Raw genomic sequence first — 25,055 nt, forward strand, 5'->3', positions numbered from 1 at the left:
TCTTGAGATAACGTAAGTTCCACTCCTATTGGTCTGCGGATTCGTTCATCTTTTCCTATTCCTAACCTTCAGTACGGAAAGATGAAACTGCAGCTAAGCTTCTGTTAGCGTTTGTTCCAAGCAAAGATGGGTTTACATTACTGAGGTGCCGAAATCAATCACACCATAAAATCGAAAATCATGGTTACACACCAACATGAGAAGTGGCAGATTTTATATATATGTGAAAATACAGTATGGTCTACTACACTTATCTCAATACCTGATTTCCAATAACTCAAGATCTTTGAATTTAGTGGGACTGTAGTGTTTGCTACTGATGTCGACAGATATAAGTAGTATGTATCATCAATCGAAAGTGAAATGCCCAGAGGCAGAAGGTTAGGAAGGTCGAAGAACAGAAAATGATTTGTATGGAAACGAAAAGACAATGAAGTCTGAGACGATTGATTGATATTTTGCAAATAAATATTTTACCGTATGGTTGTCAGATTTTACTAAGGTGTTCTTTAATTTTTTATTCAAATACATTCGATTGTCCCTACCTGTGTTCTCGTTCGCTACCAAACAACTGGTCGGGAAATTCATACTCAAGCGTGATGATCGTAAACTGATTACTCTTTATTTGTAAGACAACCGAGTTATAATCTCATTGGCTAAATTTTTATTGTGACTTAAGCTTTCAATTGACCTCAGAATAAATCTGTTCAATCAATCATTAGAAAATGGGATATGAAAGACAAAATATTGACTCAGAATACTGATGGCGATAAGAAATTAGAACACATTACAACAGATCCTAATAGATGTAACTGAGTTATGATCAAGGGAATGATTTAGAATAGGTCTTTATGAATCAGATATATTTTTGACTCAATTACAACTGACAGAATTGTTCAAATAACACAGTTCATTTATGTCTGTTCATTTAGAAGAGTCCAAAAAATACGATAACGATGAGGTAATACAATTTAAATGATAACCGTCTACCCAGTCACAATTAAATTAGTTTGATTCCGTATCAACTAGTTAATAAAATTCTTCGAGATTATTCAAATAATAACATTTAATTCACTCCTATAAAACACCGATAAGTTAACATCTACTTTGTTTATAATACCTACTGACCTTCTAGTGGTTGTGAGTATAATTGTGAACTCAACAATTCTGATGAATCTAATGAGTTCCTATGATATATCAAGAATTCATATGATCTCTTTCAACATAGTTTACTGGGTATGAACTGTACTTAAATATTTCAAATTATATGTACTGTGGTGTACAAGATATGTTCGTATCGATTCTCTAACAGATTAATACCCAAATGTACGTCACTCGATGAGAACTACATTATATACATAATCAAAAGTATCTTGATTTCACACCTAATTAAAGGGGCTTCAAACCATCCTATGTGAATAAAATGAGTTCTTAACGTCTATAATTAACTGGAAAAGTATTGTTGGAACAGTGGGTAGATTAATTCACAAATTCAAACAAAATGATAAGTTGTAAATTTGCCAGTTGTGTTTATGACATTAATAGTCATAGATTTTCCTGTCGAATTATGAGGTAATAACAGAGAATAAACTCTTTAGTATCTATTCTTTTTTTCACTTGTTTCTGTCGTATATATGCTATCTTTCATGTACATTTGAATATCTAACATAAGTGTTGTAAATGTATCTATGTCTATTAACACTGAGTGATTATTCACTTCTGAATTATTCATACATCGTCATTTGGTCTCACATAGTTTGAAATGAATGACATCACTAACCTTGACACTGATTACTACGAGGATACTTCGAACTAATGCTTCTAGAAGGTCAGGTTCTTGTCAAAAGATTATAAAATAACAGGTCAGCAAATGCTTAGCTAATGATGTCTTGACAGATTGTACACTGAAACCTTCCAAAGACCAGAAATCAATGAAAGGTAAATCTAATCACTGATGACCATCAACTGGGTAGATCAATGTCCCTTATTTCAGTGAAATTCGTCTCACCTTCAGACAAGTTTGTATTATTCACATTACATCTATGATCTGTTTTATGACTAGTTGTTTTCAGTTCTTTTGGACTGAACTACATGGAGATGAAAAAAATTTAGTGATATAAACAATTTCCGTATGATAATGGTGCAGGCTTTTTCGTTTTAACAGCAAAATTTCCTAGATTGACTACTTAATGACTGAGCATCCTGATTGATTTACTGAGACTAATATCGGATCACTTTTTGTATTTTTGGTGAATTCCACTATGAGGAAAGCTATGTTTAAAGGTTTACTTGTTTATATGTAACACGATTTCAAGAAAAGAAATTATTAATCAAAATACAAATATGAAAACTGTAAAAATAGTATGCTGTATACATCAATAATATGCAATAACAGAAAAAATCGGAATAAGTAGAGATGAATGAACTGTGTATCGATTTAATACCATTCAATATTTAATGTATTGACATACTCCTTAAGGAATAACATACAAAAATCTTGTAATTATATGAAATGTGAAATGCGGCTAAAAAATGAATTATGATAATATCTGACTTCTTTTTTCGTTTTAATGACTGATACAACATAATATAAAACCATTTTATTGGAAGAACTCGAAGATAGAGTAATGAATATTAATTGGGAATAGTGTAAATACTAGCTAGTACATCCAAGTAATGCACGGTATCATAAAAGTAATAAAGCATAGAAAAACCATCCACAGAAAAATAATTACGAAAATAACCACATTTCCTTGAAAAGTGTAGTATTATTTATTTTTTGTGTAAAAAAAGAAACAATCTCTTTTTCTACAGAAAAATTAACCCGATCAACAAAGAAATTACTGGTTGTTATTAGTATTACAACTATTAATACGTCTGACTACCAGCAACGACAACAAGCCTAAGATTGAATAAAATTAGGAGAAAATAGTTGGAAATTTTCTTGATTCTTAGAGGTGAATTCTCTGTGTTGTAAATTATCATTTGAATCTTCAAGTGTAATAGTTGAACGTGTTTCGTCTAGTTTATCAATAAAGATCTGATTTGATTTGGCTCTTTTTATAGCAGTAATTGTATCTAGACACGCTTGAATAGCTCGACAGTTTTGAATAACTTCAGGAGGATCAGCATCTGCATCAAGTTTAGCGGTCAAATGTTGTACTGTATTAAGTATTTTCATGAGAATACCATCTTGAATTTGATTATATAAAAATTGGTCATCGTCTGATGACTGAATGGTAATTTCAGATTGACTTTGAATTAATTCACGTGCTTCACTGTTGCTACTGCCATCGTAACTATTAGTAGTATTTGTAGTCCTTGAAGTTGAACTAAATCTATTGTAAGTGGACAATTTATCGTTCGTACCTAAAATTTCGAAATAAACACAAAGCAACGTAAAAGAATTATTTTTATTTTGATAAATAGTAAAAAGAAACACCATGAAGAAAATCTGAATCAATATTTCGCCTATTTGTCCGAAGTTGAAGTGAACATCTAATAAAAATTGAATCAAAGTATCCATTGGCGATGATAAATAAAGTTAGCGGAAAACTAAAGTAACTGTTTAATTTAAGCTGAAGACCTTAAGTTACTGTTGCATTCCACAATCATGCATTCAGATCCAGTTACACGTGAGGCGTATGATATTTATATCAACAGACATAAATAGTGTGTAACACCAATCGGAAGTAGAAAACCTGGAGGCAGAAGGCTAAGGTGATTGGGTTGAAGAGAATATAAGAGAAAACAGAAAGGAATTGTGAACTTGAAGAATCGTATAGAATGTTAAGAACAAACGATGGAAATTTGCAAATAAAGTATTCAGTGAATGGTTCTTATATTTTACTAAGATATTCTGTAATTTAATATTGAAATACATTGGTAGTTCTCACCCGCGTTCTCGATCACAACACACGTTTCCCGTGAGTGATAAAACAGAATAATTAAGGAACTATAGTTGGCAAAAGAAATAAAGTGTACATGAATCATCAGAATCCATATATCTGTCCATCTGACCTAGAAAAGTACATATAAGCTAAAAACCTTGAAGAAATTATATAACCAACATCATCTAATAACTTGCCTTGTTTATCATTTTTCACTTACCATCTGGAAATGAGATGGCATATGAACATAGCCGTGTGGCATATCTGAATCTACCCAGTCTACTAGTTACATAAAGAGTGCTCCATTTACTTAACTATGTGACACATGGCTTTCGGTTGACAGAATACAATTTTCACTGATAATAGTTTATCGTCAAATTGAATTTGATCACTAGTGTTTTAATTGAACAATAATAGTTAGTATGATGGGTATAACGTTTTCTATCTTTAACTAAGCGTAATCAATGATGGATGGGATTTTCTCTCTCTTACCATGAAAGAAAATTACAAACCGTTATTAAATAAAAGCTATTGATTACATCTGTTAACACAATTGAAATGTTCAGATCACAACTGTTAAAACAGCTTATTGAACGTTCGTCAATTAAAACAATAGGTCAATATTCACTGGTGCCAGAAAATAACACTATCGTTCGATTACTTCTTCACACCATCTTCACTTTCAAAAATGAGCTCAAATCAATCTACAATACGACTTTCATAGAAGTTTTATGAAGTAATTCAAATCTGTATGTTTTATTAAAAAAAAAGTAACGGAAAGAGCCATCCTGCTTCAAATGGAAACATTCCATGAAGACCAGTAAAATTTAAAAGACTCTCGATCAAATTGAGTTTGTTAAATTTATTTTTTACCATCAACATCATTCTCTGTTTTTATATATATATAATGCCACACTAATACTGCTACCACTCAGTGATCTTACCTATTATAAATCCATTCTAATAAACTGTATGATGTAAAACATGATCCTTGCTAAACCTATCTACTTATTGCATTCACTTAAACTTTTATTGAGTATTTATTTATTATACATTTTAAAATGATACGAGGTAAAGAATTATTGAAAATGACTACTGGACAAATTGCCTTTTCTTAGTTTACGCTTTTTCAATAGTATAGATATATATTTATTAGATTATAATAGATCAAATCCAGTCACTATAATACTCATGATAAAAACACTAAACATTTAGATAGATGGAGATTTATTAGGTTCATATGTATCCTGTTTAAGTCAATTTACAATTTCCCACTACAGTCATTACTACCCTAATGTCAAGCAAATCATATACAACTGTTTTAGAATGTTCTTCATAGCAAGTATTTCAATTAGACAAATAGTATAGATTTAAAAATAAAAAAGGAAATTAGTAATATAAACAAACAGTAAATTGATTCATAATCCGTTGTAGAAATTTATAATTAGCTGAATATTTCAATTCCTAATATTATTTAAAAATAAACAGCTAAAAAAGATAACCGTAAAAATATATTATGTACTGAATTCTGTATTATTAAATATAAATACAAATAGATGCGCACTGCTGAGGAGTCCCATACTAGGACGAAATGGCCGTTCAGTGCCTATAAGTTTTCAATGGTGGTTTAACATTGATCGCTTCACGATCTCAATTAAAACTCAACAATCTCCACAACTCTATACTGAAGATTGATGTTTGTTATGGTTCTGATTTTGTTTCATAGTAGTAAACTCATTAAAATGATACAACTGTTTTCTATGATGATATTAATTTACGGTCCAGGTGTATACTTTTGGTAATGTTGTATTCTTTGAGCTAGATAACTTAATTGTGGAAATTTCATTGTTGTTCTGGACAACGTCATTTGTACCATCATCTAGCATACGAGGAAATAACTGAACTAGAATTCCTTGTCATGTATCAGTAAATATTGAAAAGTAAAATGAATTACATAGACTAAGAAAATTCAAAGTGATATTATGGTAAAACAATAAAATATTCTAAAGATTAAAGTACATTGGGACTTGTTATAATCTAAGCTTATTTATAGTAAGTAATTGTATTTCATGTCAACAATGCCGAATGCATAATAATGGTAATTATAATAATGTCTATTGAAAAATGTAATGCATTATTATTATTATTACTGTTAATACCACAATAATAATTATACCAATGATATGAATTGTTCTTATTGTTGGCGCCAAATTCATACTGGATTTATTCATTAAAATCATATAAATGTCTTCTATGAATATTCTGTAGAATATGTATGTCTTCTTTAACTTGAAAACAAGTAATTATAAGATTTTGACAGATAACAGAATTTTCTTTTTCTTCGGTATAACACAAAATATATTCCCATAGTAATAATGAATTTATTACTAAAGATACATGAGTATATAGTAGTATACAAATTAGTATCTAGGGATTGAAGCATTTAAGAAAATAAAAAAAAGTATGAATGTTGTACATTATGACATAATCGTACAGGTTTCTTATATTTATTTACATGTTAGACATTTTTCTTTTTAAATTTTAAACGTTCAATGAATATTATCAATTTTTATTTGACATGGTGATGAGACAGTTTGACAAGTTTATTTCTTCTTATTTATTACAACGATTACGTTGAACAGAAAAAGAAGTACAACTATTATTATTACTATCATTATTGCCATTATTACTATTGTTATTATTATTATTATTATTACTATTTCATTGTCATTACTTTCGTCACTTTTCATTATGCATTTTAGTTGAATAAATAAATATTTTCCACACATATCCCACAAGTCCCACAATAGGACGAAACGGCCGTCCAGTGCTTCCAAAGTTTTCCATGGTAGCCTAGCTTCAATTGGCTCATGAATTCAACTATATATAAAAAAATCTATCATCTATTTAAATGAAATTTTAATAAACATTTAATCACTAAATAATATAAGAAATTTGAACTAGATATTGTTTATAGAATTTTGAAGAATTTGTTTCTCGCTCTTTTTAAATAGTTTTGTTACTTAACCTTTAAAAAATAAATGATTCCTTTCAGGAACTCAAATAATTTTACTGGACGAATCTAAAAAGCAACCGTTCGGATGCTCAACTTCTTGGATCAGTTGAAGTTAGACATTAACACCGTTGGATCCCAGCTCAGTGGTCCATCGGTCAAGTGCTCTGGCGTGAGACTGGTAGGTCCTGGGTTCGAATCTCGCGAGTGCAGGATCGTGAATGCGCACTGCTGAGGAGTCCCATAATAGGACGAAACGGCTGTCCAGTGCTTCCAAGTTTCCCTTGGTGGTCTAGATTCAATTGACTCACACTTGCAACTATGAAAATACTAAATCTCCACGAAACCCCTTCTGATCAGAAAATTGACAATTCAATAGAAGTAGGAAGATATGAGAGTTAAGTTGTGAAAATTTATCATTGAATTCATGATACATAAAAGAATTAACATTCAAAATATATATTAAGGTGAAACGATGAACCACTTTAGTTGAGGTTAGGTCTAATTTATATATTTAATATCACCACGACGTACATTAATAATCAATCCTCAACGTTAAAGGGTGGTGTGAGACGAGTTATCACGTGATCTCCGTTTGCGCTTGAACAGACTGAATAAGTAGTAGCGAGAGGAATACACAGTTTAAGTGAACTAAAGTTATTTCAACTTGATTACCAACCGAAAGAGAAGGTAGAGAGGAAAGGAGTGTAGCATAGAAAATACATTAGTCGCATTTATGCAGTTCATGTTTGTTTTCTAATAATTCATTAAAATACAATGGGGTGATAGCACAAAATCACCTCTTACCACCCAATCATTGTTAAGGTGGTCTAGTTAAATCATACGGAATAAATACCATAGACGAAGATGTAGATAGAGTAGCCAAGTTGTATCATTACATTCTCTAGATGACAGACATCAATAACTTCTGAGTATTCCCTTGGTTATTAAATATTGATCTAATTTGAATACGTTATCTACCTTTTGAATCGATAGTACGACATTGGTTGCCACTCAGAGACAAATTAATTTGAACATCACCCTTATAAAAGAATGAGTATTAGGAAAGTTAGAACTCTTGGCACTATTTTTTGGATTATTACTAGTTATACCTTTATTGTATAATTAATAAGTAACATTTTTGTTACATTTCTATGTTTCCCTCATTTTTAGATTTCAAAGACATGATATCAATCCATAAAGTCAGTGACTGCTAGTCTAAACCGTCCTGGTAGATGCAAACCAATTGGTTGGGGTCCATGCAACATATGCGATCAGTGGTTAGAGTCTTTGGGTTAAGAGTCGTTCACAATGACGCATATTCATTGATTGTTTATTTTACCACAGATCTTGAATTTCAGCATTCATTTATATTATACAGTACCACTGTCTTTTTGAACCTCATTTTCAATGCTTAATCTTCCTCACTGTCATTGCCACTAAATTACTCCGATCTCTTTTGCTATTCATCAAGTTAATTTCATCTTGTCATGTTAATGAATTATGGCGATTTGGGCCAACCCACATCTGTCCCAGAATATATTAATGATAATTCACTGACTTACTTAGTTCTTGTTGTCTAAGCGTCTAAATTGAATATTTTTTTTAGCCGAAATGTGGTTAGCTAAGATGGCATCAATTAGTAAGATAAGCTACAAACTTATCAAGTACTTGTAATCAAAGTACCTTTCGATCGAATATATGGACATGTGAGCGTGCATGTAAGTACTTTTACATATAAAGAGATGATGCTACAGTATTCGCTAGGATTATTTGAAGGAGAGAAGAATTTGTGATTGAAATAGACAATTATAAAAAAGTCAATAAACATTAAAGTACGTAAAAACTGGTCTGAAATATAAACGCCATGTGATATATATATATATATATATATATATATATATATATATATATATATATTGGTTATCGCAATAATGAGTCAGCGCCTAAGCATTCGTTGCAAAGCCTTAATCAAAAAAATTTACTACGCCATTCGCCTTACGTACTGTAACCTTACCAGTGTAAAGCACTGAGCAGTAGTTAAGATGGTGAAAACATAGTTCTACTGTAGATGATTCATTCAGAAAAAAATAGATCCTGAATCTGTCAATTGTAATCTAATGGTTGATTAATAGCCATAAGACTTTTAGCTGTAATAACTATGTTAGATTGGGTACTTTCGCATTGTTTGAAATCGGTTTGTGACAAACAAGGTTAACAAGAAACCACCCAATTATATTTAATTTTTATCGATATTCGTTTATAAAGTCTATCTTCGGTCCCGGTCACCTTCACACCTCTGAGAAAAGATCCATCTGCAATGTTGGATTTCTGCTCACTGGTCTAGAAGTTAAGCGTTCGCACTCGAGACCGGGGGTTCCAGGTTCGATTTCCAGTTGTAGGGACGTGGGTAAGTACTGGTGAGGAGCCCTACATTGCAATGGAGTGTCCATCCGGTGCTCCCAGGTTCTCAAGGGTCGGTCATGTAACCTCAGTAAAATTCAACGATGTCCACAAACCCATACTGATAACTCACCTGATTATTCGAGTCAGTGAAATTCGTCGGTGTAATAAATAAATAATAAGCAAAACTAAGATCATTAATTAAAAAGGTAGAAGAATCAACACTTAGAATTTTATATAAAACACTTTAGATATTGGAAATTTTGTATTCATTGTAGAACATGAATTACTGAAAATTTGTATTTTCGATGAAAGTTTTTTTATGGTAGATTTTCGTTCTTTGAGCTGGATAGCTTAGTTGTGAAGCTTTTACTGACATCATTTAACACAAATCAGTAACAAAACACGAATTCATGTGATACTTGATTAGTTGCGAATCAAATGACTTAACTGAAGTCAGCAGGGCAGGATTCGAACCTATCTCTTGACAGTTATGCGCTATATATATATATATATATATATATATATATATATATATATATATATAGTGAAAAAGTTTCTTATTATTAGATGAAGAGTGCAGGTGTACCATTCTAGCTAAAACAAATTATAGACATCATTTAAATAATCTACTTTTTATACTACTTAGAAATAATCTGTTTCATTTCATCAGCACAGGACTAACAAGTAAAGTAGATACGAGTGTATTTTAATTATCTGTTATTCAATATGAAGGGAATATCGTAAGCATTCGGTAGAAAATAGCTGGAATCACCTACTTAACCGACCTGTATTCAGTAAAAAACCCTGATTAGTTTAAGAAGCTATAAATATTGACCTACTGTAAGGTGGTTAGAATGAGTATTTCATATAAGTCCATAGTCTATTCCGTTTTTCAGTGATGATATGAATAATTTGAATCAAAGGATAATGGTCAAGAAAATGCACATCACAAATTCATGAAGCTATGAACTTGTGACCTTGGCTATGTTGAATAGTTCAGACTTCCTGATTGAAGTAAATGAGATAATCGTAATTTACGGTCAGAAACTCTAGATGATATGGCTTAAAATCGATTTCGTTAACAGAATTGCATTTATTCTTCATCCAATTCTCCTTCTAAATCATCAGTTTAATGTTGTTACACTAGAGGTTGTAAAATCAAGAAATAGCATCGGTTGATGAAATGACTGACTGTCGGGTTGAGCCGTATCGGTAGGTACAGATTCCTTGGTTTTGTTTCTACCAATAATCGTAACCAATGGTCAGGGATGTTGAATAGCACGACTAAGAATCAGTCACAATAGAGCGGATAATTTGTTTTTACTCTTTAAATACCCGTAAGCTCTCCTCTGAAAATTCATTCGTTCTTACATAATCATATTTTCTGTGTTTAATCGTTCCTACTTATACTGATACTGTTAATATTTTTACTACTTTGGCATTTATCCTGACAATTCCGCTTCGCAGTACTGACTCGGTAACTATTTGAACCGATGAAAGTATGTGCTAGAATCCACGTTGCTTATGACTGATTGAATAGTGTTATTATACACTCTCCACCTCTTAATTTCATTTATTTTTTTCTTGGTGTATACTTCTTATGCTTAGTTTTCTATTAGCACTGATATTACGAATTCCAGCCTTTTGGTTTTGATCTTGTAAGGTTTCTGTTTGGTTGTGGTCAGATGAATTGCGACAACGTAAGACTACATACATTTCAGCCAGGTTTTAAATTGTTTAGGACTGACTGACTGATCAACTGATGATCTGTGTTGTCATTACAATTTTAGAGTTTACAATATATTGTAGACGATAATCGCTTCTTGACCTGATCTATGTATGGAGTATAATCATATTCATTTGACCAAAAAAATGATTTTCCCCTAAAATTTGTGATTAAGATAATACAAACCTGTTGTATGAAATATCATTGAACAAATTGTTACACCTTACCTACAAAAAATCTAATATAAGATTATTATTATTAATGTAATTAAAGTTGTACTAACCATAAAGGAATTGTGATGAACAATTCATCAAAGGAGTATTATTAACCGATATCTGATGATTATCTACCATTTCCAATGTATTACCATGATCTTTATATTGATAAAGTTGATGTGAAAATGTATCATTATTATCATAGAATCCATTCAACGAATTGACTCCATCTTCTTCAACAGATTCACGTATTTTCTCCTTTTTCCAATGAATTGGAAAATTGGGAGATGATGATTTGTGACCATTTAGATGAGTGTCTTATAACAGATCATGAATCCCATTTTGAAAAAGAAAACAATAAGAAAATAATACTTTTTATGTTATGAGCTTCCAGAAAATCTTATCATTTTTCATAATATGATTGGGAATGAAATAAATTACTGGCCTAACATATTTTATTGAAAACTAATCGAAATGAATTCAATCGAGATAGACGGTACAGTGTCATGACAAATTTTTTGACTTAAGATGTTTGGAAATAAAAGACAGAAAAAAAACAGTCTAACTTCTGTAACTTTGCACAGACTTATAGATAAGCATATTTACAGATATTAAAAAAGTAGTCATTCTTATGTTTAGAATGGAATTTTTTAAATAGTGCTTACGCACGCTACTGTGTGCTGTCCTGTTTGATGGAAAAAAAACTGGATTCCGAATAAAGTGTGTAAACCCCGCATAAATCTATATTTCACCCAACTGATCCCACGAAGGGCAGCTACTGACTTACCGTGATATGAAACGTCATGTGACTGATTTAGTGTACTATGGATGTCAATATAACAACAAATAAAGACAATTCTTGTGAAATACGATTGGTTTGAATAAGTAATATCAATAAAGAATAGTTATTTTAGTTAGGTATTAAACCTGATACTAGTGATAACAATGAGAATTGAAAGTTCGAAAGTCCCAATATCCTTGAAACTAAATTATGACTACATTTGTTTCACCCAAAATTATTTAGTAATTCTAGACCGACGGTTGATTGATGATTCTCATCGTGTAGTATAGCAACGCCTTTAGAATGGCAGTAATGACAAATTTCTAAATTGTTACTTTTTAATACATAATCCAAGTATACTATAACTAGACGAGTATTCTTAAGTATTGTCTACGTCATCATGATTAAAACATAAATGAAGGCTTTCAAAAAATATCACCTTTATTGGATTTAGTCTTTGTGCTTTGAAATAAAACGACGGTTTTATATCAACCTGACAGAAATTTATCAAAAGAATTCAAAGATGCTCCTGTCCCCTACATATCTACATCTACTCGTAATTGGGTTTTGTTATATAGACTTGATAATTCAAGTAAAATAACGGCTACCTATCTCTTCAACATGTCTTTAAATTCAGGTGTATGACTCAAACTAAAGAAATAGACTTATATGATATGTTTATCATCTAAAAATAATTCTATGTAAATTCAACTGGTCACATATACAATCTGAAATAAGCGTTTTTTTTTCAAAAAAGGAAATATCACATTAATAGTCTCATTGATCTACTAAAGTACTATGTTTTTATATGAAGCATATTAAACATACAAACTGCAGGATGGGTGAGACAGGGTATGAAGATAAAGTAGACAATGGTGAAGTGATGAGTCATATTATTGTACTTAAACTAGTAAGCACTAAAATAAGAAACAAAGCCATTTGAGATATCCGTAAGTGACTCGCCAATGTTCGCCCACGTTCTCCCATCGTGTATACATAGATAATGGTAAAACTGTTATTTTGAACAATTTAGGTAAAGGGGACGGAAACATGCGACTTACACATGTGCACTATGTTTATCACAAAGGTGAATGAAAAGAATGTTTACAGACGATTACTAATCCAAAAATACTATTAGAGCACAAGGTCACAGCTAGGTTACTATAGTTACTGTCTAGTGAGTTCGTATACATAGAATGTATAATAAAAATTACAGAATGTTTACGGAAACATATTAAGGTAGCGTAAATTGTAAAAAGGTAACATGAATTTCCCAACAGATTCAAACTCGTAATCTGGCTTCAAACATTACGGATATAAATAAGGATTTTGTACGCTCTCAATGTTTAAGCGTATTCCAAGATAGTGAAATTTCAGATGAGTCCCCTTTTACTGAAACATACGAAATAGGAACATTATGCTGTTGTCAGGTTGATTCTTTAAATGAATGAAATAAACACTTGATAAGGGATTATGCACAAAGAAAATGTAATAGAGATCAGTGAGAACCTTTTTAATTGTGATGAAATATTTTACTGTTAAAGAAAGTTGAAACAAATATTTAAGATATCCATAATGTTGCTAAATGCTTTCAAAGATACCTTGCAGCTTCTATAGTCAATCCAGTTTTGTAATTTAATTCCTGGAATATAATAGACTATGCCAACAGTGGACGTTTCTACAGTTCGTTCAGCATGTATTCAGCCACGTACTAACAAGAACTACCTTAATAATGTGGTCATTAAAGATATTTTCAAAATAGTGCCACTAACTATTCGAACTGAATGAATGATGAAATCTCAGGAGTGAATAATTGCCTTTTGATGTGTCCAGTAACTCTTCTATTAGAAAATTGTTTATTGTATCGAACTTACCACAGCCATCAGTGTTACTCTCATTGACTGCCATTGATTTGGACATTGTACTGAATAAATTGTTCGGACAATTATTGGAAGAATATACAATTGGATTTGAATTTAGGTTTGTAGAACGGGAAATATGGTGAAATGATGGTAAACAATCATTATTGCGATTCACAACTTTACTATTAAGTCTTGGATAGTGTGAACAGCAATAAGTAGTAGTGCATTGTGCTAAACCTCCAGTTAAATTGGGATTGGAAGCTGTGAACAGCCCAATAGGATTAAGCAAATTGTCATTGACTAAACTTGATGTTTGTAGAGGTGAAGCCATAGATTCATTTTGGATTGGAATATTGTTGATTCGACTACAATTGTCAGAAGACATATATATATATATATATATATATATATATATATATTAGTTATTATTATGACTATTATTATTATTATTATTCATTAGTATGATTTGTAAGTAACGTTACTAGATTTTTTCTCACCTTACATTTTCACCTGTCTGTTAATCTTAGAAATAGAGATATTTGGCGGTGTGTTTGAAGTGTCCATTTACTTTATTATGCCATGTCTGCTAAGGTAAGATTCGGTTAGAATACAATTTAAGGTTGAATAAACCAAGATAATTTACCATTTCATGAAGTCAAACAATGTTTTTGAAAGCCGTGTGTAGGTATAACTTCGTTGGCTGAGCACGTTGAGATACTAAACAATAGTGGGTGGAAAACCATTCTAACGATGCAAACCCATTCACTACTTATCTGATTCTCAACCTTATAAAAATATTTACTAGCTATTTTTCTATTCTGACCCACGTTCTTTCCGTTTATTTTATCATCTATCCATTTGTTGTTTAACTTATTCTGTGTTGTTTGGGAGCTTCGGGACTTCGAGGCATGTACTGTGATACAGTATCTTAAGTTAATATCTCTCTGTATTGGGGAACCATATATCGAAAAGCATTTCAGATAACTTAAAACTGTGATACAAGTGCTATAAAGTTTTATATTTCAGATATGTTCATTCAACTCTCCGTTCCCAAAATTCCCTTTTCTTTTTTTTCTTTGAATTTCCATGCTGCTTTCGGTATTACAATTACACTTTTTAATATTCTCTTTTACCCGTGAAACAATATAAACTAGTGTATAAAATTTGTGCTACGTCCTGGTCTGTTTAAATCTATGTTTTGATTTTCTACGGATAGTAGAAATATTTCGATTGAAAGAGAACCGCTTTAAAGGTATGCACATAAATGATCTTAATTTTAAAACGTACTGACTTATATTTTATCAGAAGCAGAAAACATTCTGATAAGCTTTTTCCATTAAATTAGTCTCATCATAATACTCATCGACTAACTTTTACAAACAACAAATTTATTTATCTTTACCTATAACGCTTATAACTTAAGCCAATAATCAAGGTAATCCGCACAGGATAAACATTTGCCAATAAGAGACTGATCAACTGCAGCCCTAAATATCAATGGGAAGATTCAAACAACCAATAAGAAAATGAATTAAATTCATAGGTTTGCAATTTAAAATAAATCTCCATCTGTGTAATTTATGAACTAGGTTTTATCTAACTTTAACCGATGGGATTTCAGAAGTAACCCATCAATAAAATTATCGATGTGAACAAATAATACAAATAAGATATCACAGAATTACACACTTCTTTCAACAGTGACTAATCGTAACTGAATACAGACTATGATTAAGACAATAGAAATACAGCAATTTGTATTTTCTAACCAATTTTCATGCTCAACTATTCTAAAGAACAGATAGTCTACGGTAAGGAAACTATGTAAACATATTTCAAATGAATTCACTTAGTATTGTTTGTTTGAATCTTCCCATTGATGCTTAGGATTGCAACTGGTCAGTCTCTTATTGGCATATGTGCATACTGTGCGTATTGCCTCGACATTGCCTTAATTCACAAGCATTATAAGCAAAGATGAATAATGGCTAGCAGTGGAATCCAGGACGTGTATTTCGTCCTATTTGGGAGTCGTCAGCTGGATGTACCTGCATCTCAGAGCTGGGACTCGAACCCAGTACCTTTCGCTTTAAACGCCATCGCGTTATCCACTCAGCTACTGAGTCCTGATAGCCACTTGCTTGTGCAATGGGGTGAAGTTTGAATTCACTTAGTATTATTTGTTTGAATCTTCCCATTAATGCTTAGGACTGCAACTGGTCAGTCTCTTATTTTCAAATGACTTCATTTAAGAAATAATCATAGAAGGAATGTCAGTTACACACTATTGCAAATTGTCCAGTGATTTGTTATTTATTATGTAATTGAAATAATAAATCCAACTAGAATAGAAAAACCTTTAAGCGTTGTGCTACAAAAATATCTAAAATGAAACTGATTTATCTTAATTATCTTTAGAATTCAGTTTGAAATTGATAACTGAACTGAATGAAAACTATATTAAGGCATATGAGACATTTGAATCCTTACTTTATTATTTTTAATAATTCATTCAATTGTTCGTTATTAAGAAGAATAATTTGACGTTGAGAGTTAAGTTCAAGAGAATTGACATCTATTGAAGGTAAACTTATATCGGATTGCTGAGCTTTTGACAAATTATTAATTATGGAATTTTTCAGTGAATTATCATTTATAAAGTCTCGATTACTATCGTCTTCATCAGTAGTACCGTTCCGTGTAATGAACTGAGATATTTTATTCATTGCTATTAAATCGATTTCTGAACTATGATCATAAATATTGTTCAATGAAGTGACCAGGGTAGTTAGTATTTTTAAACTTTCTGATTTTGTTACTTTTGACAAGGAATCCTCATAAACATCACCGTGAGTTGGATTCGAAGAATTATTTACATCTATAAGTTTTGAAAAAGTTCAACAAAAACAAGGAGATCAGTGTGAAATACCTTAAACAAACAACAGTGTAGTAAATGAAATCCAAATGGGTGTTTATTTTTCATACTACGCAAAACGAAATTAAGATATATATAAAGGATTGAGCTTTCCTGGTGTTGATACTAAATATTTCAATTGAATGGTCTATATTGACACTATATGCATCTTGAGAAGATTATGTCTTTATTTGCGAGTTATAGGTATGTTTGGATCGTAGCTAGTAGTAAGATCTAGGAGACGCCTTTTGTCCTACTTTGAGTTCATCAGCTGAATGTATGTGAATCTTTGTATTGATGAAATTCTAACCCTTACATGTAGATTCGTACAGACTAAACAAGATAGTAACTACTTGGATTTATTAGATCAGTAGATAAGGTGTCAGTGTTTAAAAAGATAAGCGCTGGGTTAGAGTCTCAATGGGAACATTAATCGAGGGATAAATATACTTCTAGGTAACGTGTCTGAATTAAAGCGAAATGACTGTCCTGGATTCTACAGCTGATCACATTTCTAATCTACTTGTAACAGTATATTTTAGACGTAGTTTAAGCTCAATGTTTGAAAAGTCATGGAGTATTCATGTCACTTGTCAGATGAAAGTCTATTTCACATTGAAATGTTTTAAAAATAACCGTTTAAGTAAACAAATTGATAATATAACAAGAAATTAGGACATTTAATGTGTAAAGCGAATAATTCTAGTTTTTTCTTCTATCACATGAATAAAGTGAATTTCATACCAATCATATTCTCATAAATTTAACAAGTAGTAATAAATTTATTGTTGACAGAATAGAGATAACAGGGTATTCTAACTATTTATCTATAAAATGTTTTGATGAACAATAAGTAATGTGTGATTATGTAGTTTACTACGTTCGACAATTGAAGGTAATACTTAAAAATTGAGGTTCATTGACTGATTTACCAGTGACTTGAAGTGAATTTTACCTTATATATATATATATAGATCAGGAGTCCGATGAATACCATTGATGATTGCGGTGTTGTGTAATATAAATCAAAACATTTTATGAAACATAGAGTTTCTTCAAATTGATAGATAAGCCCAAACGTTTGGTCTGGCACTGTATAATATTGATTACATTCATTAATGACATATTTTATTACATAACATGGATATTTGTTTGATTTCATTAAAATAATAAGTCACTGGAAATATGTCATATAATTAGTTGCAGAACATAAAATATTTGCATTAACGTTCATGTGTAACTTAGTAACAAATCATTATATTACATTTCAATGTAACAAATATGCGATTCAAAGGTGAATGATATCATCAAATCAACATCAGTCTAAAAAAAAACTGCTTCTTACTTCCTAGTTTTCCACAATTTTCTGATTGATGAAAATTTATTACCGATGCGTTACACTAAATCTTAATAAGACAATCTGAACTCAGATCGATAAGCACTGAATGAACGACAGTCACTGACATGTAAACGTTTTTATAGTGAATTTAAATAACGGCAGTTATAAACATATTGTATATATGTATATAAACATATGTAGCCCGTTTATTAACCCTTGAATTTCTTTATCATTTAATTGTAATAAAATAAAAATATTGATGAAAAGAAAAAACATTTCAATGTTTATGGATATTATTGTTTCTTCTTGAATACTCACCTAAAATTGAATTATTATTAAATAACTGGTATTCTTCACTAGTCAAGAGATTATTTGATAATTTCTTTGGAGGTAAAATGCATTTTGAAATATTGGAGAGATGTTCCTGAACGAAATATTAAAAAAAAAGACAATCAAGTCGAAATTTGATTGAAATAGATAATACCTACCTTAAAATACTTTTCAAACACGAAATGATATCGGTTAGAGAAACGGGAATCAGTAGACACAGTTGTTTCATTTTACATTGAAATTTTTTCTCGGCGATGAATAATCACAGTCATACATACGATCGAATTAAAATTAAAAAATAACTTCCAATCGAAAAGTTTTCATAAAATCCTTGCTTATATCATATTCGTATACTTGTTACTGACTAGATGCGATAGAACATCTAGTGGAAAGCTTTGACTGATTGAATTTAACCATTTCCTAATTAGTAGAGATACTATTGGTATCATTAGATAGTCGTAAAGCTTTATTCTTTATCGAATGACATTAGAAATGATTTAGTCATGTCATTCTCACATTGTGTAGTGGTATGCATATACATTAATTACAAGTCCGAACGAAGATAATGAGATCAGTTTATGGTCACTAACTTTTGGAGTGGGCCATATCAAAAGGTGCATACTTCTTTTTTTTAGACCTCAGATGATACAACACCAAATCGGGAACAACAACATATCTGGATTAAAGTCATATCTTATAAATCCTGAACTTGGTGATGTTTAATTGTTATATTCCTCTACCTATATTTTTCCTCGTGAAATGCAATTCCTATGTTTATTTTTTTTACTAAAATTGATGTTCGGAGTCTCATCCTTTTGATTTGAATCTCGCTAATTTTCTTTTTTTGTGTTGTTCTAAGCTAAAGTTTTCCCCAGGGTCTACTTTGAGTATATCTTATTGGGCGACCTCAATCTGTTTATCAATGACAGTGGACTATGTAGAAACCAATGTATGTGGAATACCAAAACTAACAACCGTTTGGAACGATAATGAAATTTTATTCTGTGAACTGCCTGTTAATAAGGAAGTAAAAAAGAAAACAATTTTTGAACTGTATACAAGAAGTCTCTTTGTTTTCCCGATATTATATAAATAGTGTTTGCAAATCTTACCTAACTTTTTCATCCACTCATATCTACAAATGTCACGCTCTTTTTGCTAAGAATAATGTGTTTGAAGTATTTGTATTATTTTTACGTAAATAAATCGAAAACCTACATACAATTGGATAACTCGAAAACCCTAACAATGGATCCGTTATCACAAGAATATTTACGATGATATTTTGAGATAAAGACCTATGGGAACACTTTTAAGCCAACACGTAATTTGATGCATTTAAACATACACTGATGGTCTATGTATAGTTTTAAAGGATTAGACATAAATTATAAGGAACTATTTTGATACTTATCTATCAAATTTGATTTAAAATTAACTACATCATAAGCAGATCTCAAAGAATGATATCCATACCATGTATTTTGTTTGTAACAGTGAAAAGGAAAATATTCACATATATTTATATCAGATACTTAATGAGTTATACACGGTTTCAAGTATAAGCAATCACAGTTTTCAACAGTTATTTTAAACACTATTGGTCTGGTATTTCAATGAGATTTTTAATTTGCTCTTGTAAATTTAGTATTTTGTACTACTATTTACGCCATCCAACAAGAGAAAACCATTAGTCGCTACATGCTACATTTGATTGGAAAGTATAACTGCTACATGACACTAAATGTCAACAAATATATGTCAATAATTCCTTGAGTAACATCCAGTCCTATTTTTAATAAAATAAATCTCACCACAAACAGTTTATTTGTAGTTTCAGGTCAATCTAATGCTAACAAACAATTGGATTTGATAGTTGAAAGCGTGAGTCAATTGAAGCTAGACCACCAGGGAAAACCTGGAAGCATTGGACGGCCGTTTCGTCCTATTGTAGTAGTCAAGCTTCAATTGACTCAAGCTTTCAACTATGAAAATACTAAATCTCCACAAAAACCCCCTTCTGATAATTGAATTTGAGAAAATATGAGAAAATTACTCAACATAATAAATGAGGAAGTTATGATATCAATAACTCGTGAATTATCACCAAAAGATTTAATACATTCACACCACATCAATGATACTTGAATATCACAAGACAAAAATGTACTATTATTACATCACATGATCAAAACGCATTATTATTATTATTACCATATCATTTAATCAGCTGTCTATCAGATAGAACTATTATTTAAGTCAATTGCATGCAGTCGGTTAAATAATAATCTACATATAGATGAAATGACTTGAGCTTCGACATTTTACTATGAGTCATTTTATAAATGAACTATACTACTGTGCTGGTTAATTATTTGTTTCTTAATGCATTTGAGAAAAATGAGTTCAGTCTTATTAAAAGATACAAAACTAACAAAGTGACAACCGAATAAGTATTTTGTCAAATAAGAACTACGCTTATATGAAGTAATACATTGCTAAGGAAGAAATGATGTTAATTAGGAATGTAATCAAAAAGCTCACAATGAAAAGACAATGGTTAGATCGATTGTCATCCTAAGCTTTAACTTTGTTAGATATGAATAATAGTAGTCTCGTGGTGAACTAGGTAGTCAACTACAATGCATCAAACTCCTAGGATAAATTTTAAACTCAATATTTCCATACAAACATAAGTATTAAATCAAGCAATGTCAACTTTACGGTGAGTAAATAATATTATGACATTTATAGTTGTCTAGGATGGAAGAAATTACTTGAATTAGCTCTCAAACATAACTTACCTTTTCACTATAATTCATAATTTTACTTCTATTTTATTGAAGCTATGCTTAATAATTTTTCTAAAATACCTAGAAATGACCCATATTCTATTTTTTCGACAGTCACTGACTGATAGATTATCCGTATTTACTTTACAGTAATACTGCTTTTACTGATGATACCACGTAAAAGTTTGGAGATAATTCTTAAAGATCTTTTTAAGTTACAAATTTAGTTTTCACCCTAAACTGACATCAGATGCAGAAAAAGATGTTTTTCCTTCAGTTTAGGGTATCTCACAAATGAACACTGAGAACAATAAACAGATATCAATCCAGAACCATCAGATTTTATAGTTATGACAAATTTAAACTACTAAATTGGCAGCTATTGATATATATTGTCAACTCCATTTTAGTTATCGCTACCTACCAATTTCATTTTAGTATTATTGTAATAAACATGAGAAAGTATCAAGTGATATATCATATTTATATGAATAATTCGTTCATAAAGAACTCATTGAATATCATTATCTAACAAATGAATTTTTCCAGTATCTACAATAACCAATATATTTCCGATGTGTTTCCCACTCTCCATTTATAATTTTTGAGCTACTAATATTTAAACTTTACCAAAAATATTTTCTTCATTTTCAGTTTCGACGGGTAGTATAAAAGTTCTCCAGAATAGTAGTAGAGACTGAAACATTTATATAGTGTGACTAAAAGTAGTTAGCTTGGTGGCTTAATTAATGTTTGATCATTATTGACTTAGTAATCTATAAAACCTGACGAAAACTTCTATTCTTTATCAGCCACAGAACAAACGACCTAGTGATAACGTTTACAATTCTGAGTAATAACTGCTCAAGTTTGAAACTACTCAGAGTTGCAAGTTTGTGATGGCGTTGGGTTTCATTGCGCAAGAAATTTAGAGTATTTTTATCAACCACAAGAAAGAGCTCTTGTGATAACGAAGGGATGTAAGCGACTGAAACTTGTCTGCTTCCCATTCTACGGGATGATCCCTCTCTTTCAGAAACCAGAAAAATGTAGGTTTTTACTAATGGTGTCATTAACATGAAACCTTGAACGGATAAACAAAAGGACTACTACTCGAGAATGGTGATAGTCTTTAAATAGATAACTGTTTTTAGTTTTGTAACATTGTATTTTGTAGAAATTATACTATTACTGCAACTTCATGAGAAAAGGGGTGCATTTGAGGTACGAACATCGCTATCGATTTACCTCTGTAGTAGTTTAGTATCTTGTAATTTGCAGTGTCAAGCCAAAACTGAACTGGTTTTACGATAAACAAGAATATCTGTATATGAGTAAGGATTTAGGATAGAATATTGTCATTATTTACCATTACCATAATTGAACTACAGTAAAATGACCGATTAAATCCGAAAATAATGAAGATAACACCACTTTTATACACAAATAACTGTCTAGTGCATACTTTACAGTTACCTTAAATTGGTGAAATCGAGAACATAAAAAGACAGACATAGGGTTTATGCACAATAAATCTCTTTGATATTGCGGAAATCTGGAAAAGATACTAGCAGTTCAATAAAGCTGCCATATCCTGTGTCGGTAACGGTTATAGACAATGGTTATCCAATTACTTTCTTTGACTTCATTTATACATTTAGACAAGTAATAGGGCATTGAATACTTTTCTTAATAAAAGTTACAGTTCATTGTGTTATAGTGACAATTTTATGCGGTTATAGTATTGGTGAAAAACTCAAAATAGTTAATAAGTATCTTAATAAATTACTCTGGTTGGTATAAGGCGGTTTCAGTTTATTCAAATGAAAAGTCAGTGAGTAATTTTTAACTTGGAAACATTATTGTTCATCCGAACAGACTAGTTCTCAGAATGATTTCTAATGATTATTATTCCTAATTTGTCTTTTTATTACAATAGTTTCAGTCAGTAAGAAACGAATATATATCGGTATAGCGGAGTTTGTAGCAGAACTTTGGTAAACAATTATCTTATTCCTTCCATTTTTGTATTTTACTTATTCGCTACATTCGTCTCTTGATTCTTACATAACTACTATATTACTGACCATTCATCAAAATATTTTGTTAGTTCTTTCTTCTCTTTTATATATTATGCAACGTAGCAACAGCTTGATTTTCGAAAACCCCTTCTGATATCAATCAACATTTGCTCACTAGTGACTCGCTTCAAGAGGTATTTCTTGGAGTTCTAGTGAGAAGCAGTGACCAGTGGAGTTCAGCCAGGTCTGTTGTGAGATATCAACTCACTGAAGACAATGGTGGATGTGTCGCTCAATTTCGGGGATCGGTTGAAGTTAGACATTAACATCGTTGGATGCCGGCTCAGTGGTCTAGAGGTTAAGCGCTCGCGTGCGAGACTGATAGGTCCTGGGTTCGAATCTCGCGAGGCGGGACCGTGGGTGCGCACTACTGAGAAGTTCCACAATAGGACGAAACGGCCGTTCACTGCTTCCAGGTTTTCCATGGTGGTCTAGCTTCAATTGACTCGTGATCCCAACTATTAAAATTAAGAATATATTTTTGTCAAAACATCATCAATTTTCGGAAGCAGACTTGAAAAAAATGCCTGACTAGAAAGATTATCTTAAATTAGAAAAAGCACATTTCAAAAGCAGTAAAACAATTTACTTTTGCCTCGTCATTTTCTATATTCATTTGTTTCGAATCAACCCATTTAGTTAGAAGGGAAGACAGTGTTTTTAAAGTTGGGTAATCAGATAGAACTCGATCAGAACAATGTCTTTTCTTTATAGGAGATGCATATTCACTTGAATCAATGCATGAATCATGTGAACAATCCATACTTCCTATGTTTGAGGAATATTTTTCATGTGAAACTGCATTCGATGCTTCAGAATATGAAGTTGAGCAGGCTAATTCTTTTATTTGTTCAAGAAAACAGGGTTTCGTTACAGATTGTTTTGATAGTTTCATAGAAGGATTCGGTTGACTACGTCTTCGTATACGAGAACGTTGAGTATAGACTAAATTGTTAAATCGTACTTCTTGTTCACAACGAGAAGAATCATCAGAAAAAAATTCCGCAGCTACTGGTGGCAAATGAGAATGAATCGATCGTATATGTTCTACTTTATTTGAAACAGTAACTGCTGTGGCTTTGCATTCACGACGAGAACATCGCCAAAATACACGATCACCCATACCATCTCTTGATTTTGTAAATTTATATCCATTGATAACTAGACTTCTTTCACCTGAGAAAATGATATAAAATTAACAATCAATTAGATCATAGGATTATTATCAAAAGTATGAATATACAGGTTAGGTATCAGGAATGTTGTGAAGAGAAAAATCTCAATATGTAGTCTATAAATCAACATGATTAAAAGTGAAGTTATTTCCCATGTTAATTGGTGTGTGCAGAGTCTTTGATTTGCATACAAAGATTGCAAATTACAATTTGGCCATAGTGAATAATACGAGGCATAGTAGCCCTTACCTATATGTTTGTACCATGGGTAAAAGTCCATAATCTATTCAATAGTTTATCTAATCTGTAGATAATCTCAATTAAAATACGTTTCAGGGGACATCAGCTGTTTATTGTGTTGATAAGCGTAATCACGTTTTGTGCGCTTAGTTCATTATTAACTAACAGTCTCCACTTTTTTGTCTTTTATATCCTCATGTTGATTAGATGGAGTGTAGTCATTTAAATAAAGTGTAATTTTCTCCATGCTTCGCTAAAAATGTACCAAATGATCAAACATAAATCAACTAA

The 25,055-nt window shown here is 31.2% G+C and overlaps 1 protein-coding gene across 1 annotated transcript in view; it reads right to left on the minus strand.

Moving 5' to 3' along the window:
• Positions 1-2,902: 2,902 nt before the first annotated feature.
• Smp_161860 (hypothetical protein) overlaps positions 2,903-25,055 on the minus strand; it is a gene marked incomplete at its 3' end in the record, with an annotated part of 44,933 nt that continues 22,780 nt past the window's right edge. Inside the window, exons 12-17 of the mRNA XM_018793834.1 lie at positions 23,939-24,525; positions 18,465-18,570; positions 16,384-16,771; positions 13,906-14,258; positions 11,319-11,567; positions 2,903-3,369 (exon numbers count right to left, since the gene is read on the minus strand). Of these exons, the coding sequence (XP_018648306.1) occupies positions 2,903-3,369; positions 11,319-11,567; positions 13,906-14,258; positions 16,384-16,771; positions 18,465-18,570; positions 23,939-24,525 (2,150 nt within the window). The remainder of the gene's footprint in view (positions 3,370-11,318; positions 11,568-13,905; positions 14,259-16,383; positions 16,772-18,464; positions 18,571-23,938; positions 24,526-25,055) is intronic.

Source organism: Schistosoma mansoni, chromosome 1, assembly GCF_000237925.1.
Source record: "Schistosoma mansoni strain Puerto Rico chromosome 1, complete genome".
In the NCBI taxonomy this organism is placed as follows: domain Eukaryota; kingdom Metazoa; phylum Platyhelminthes; class Trematoda; order Strigeidida; family Schistosomatidae; genus Schistosoma; species Schistosoma mansoni.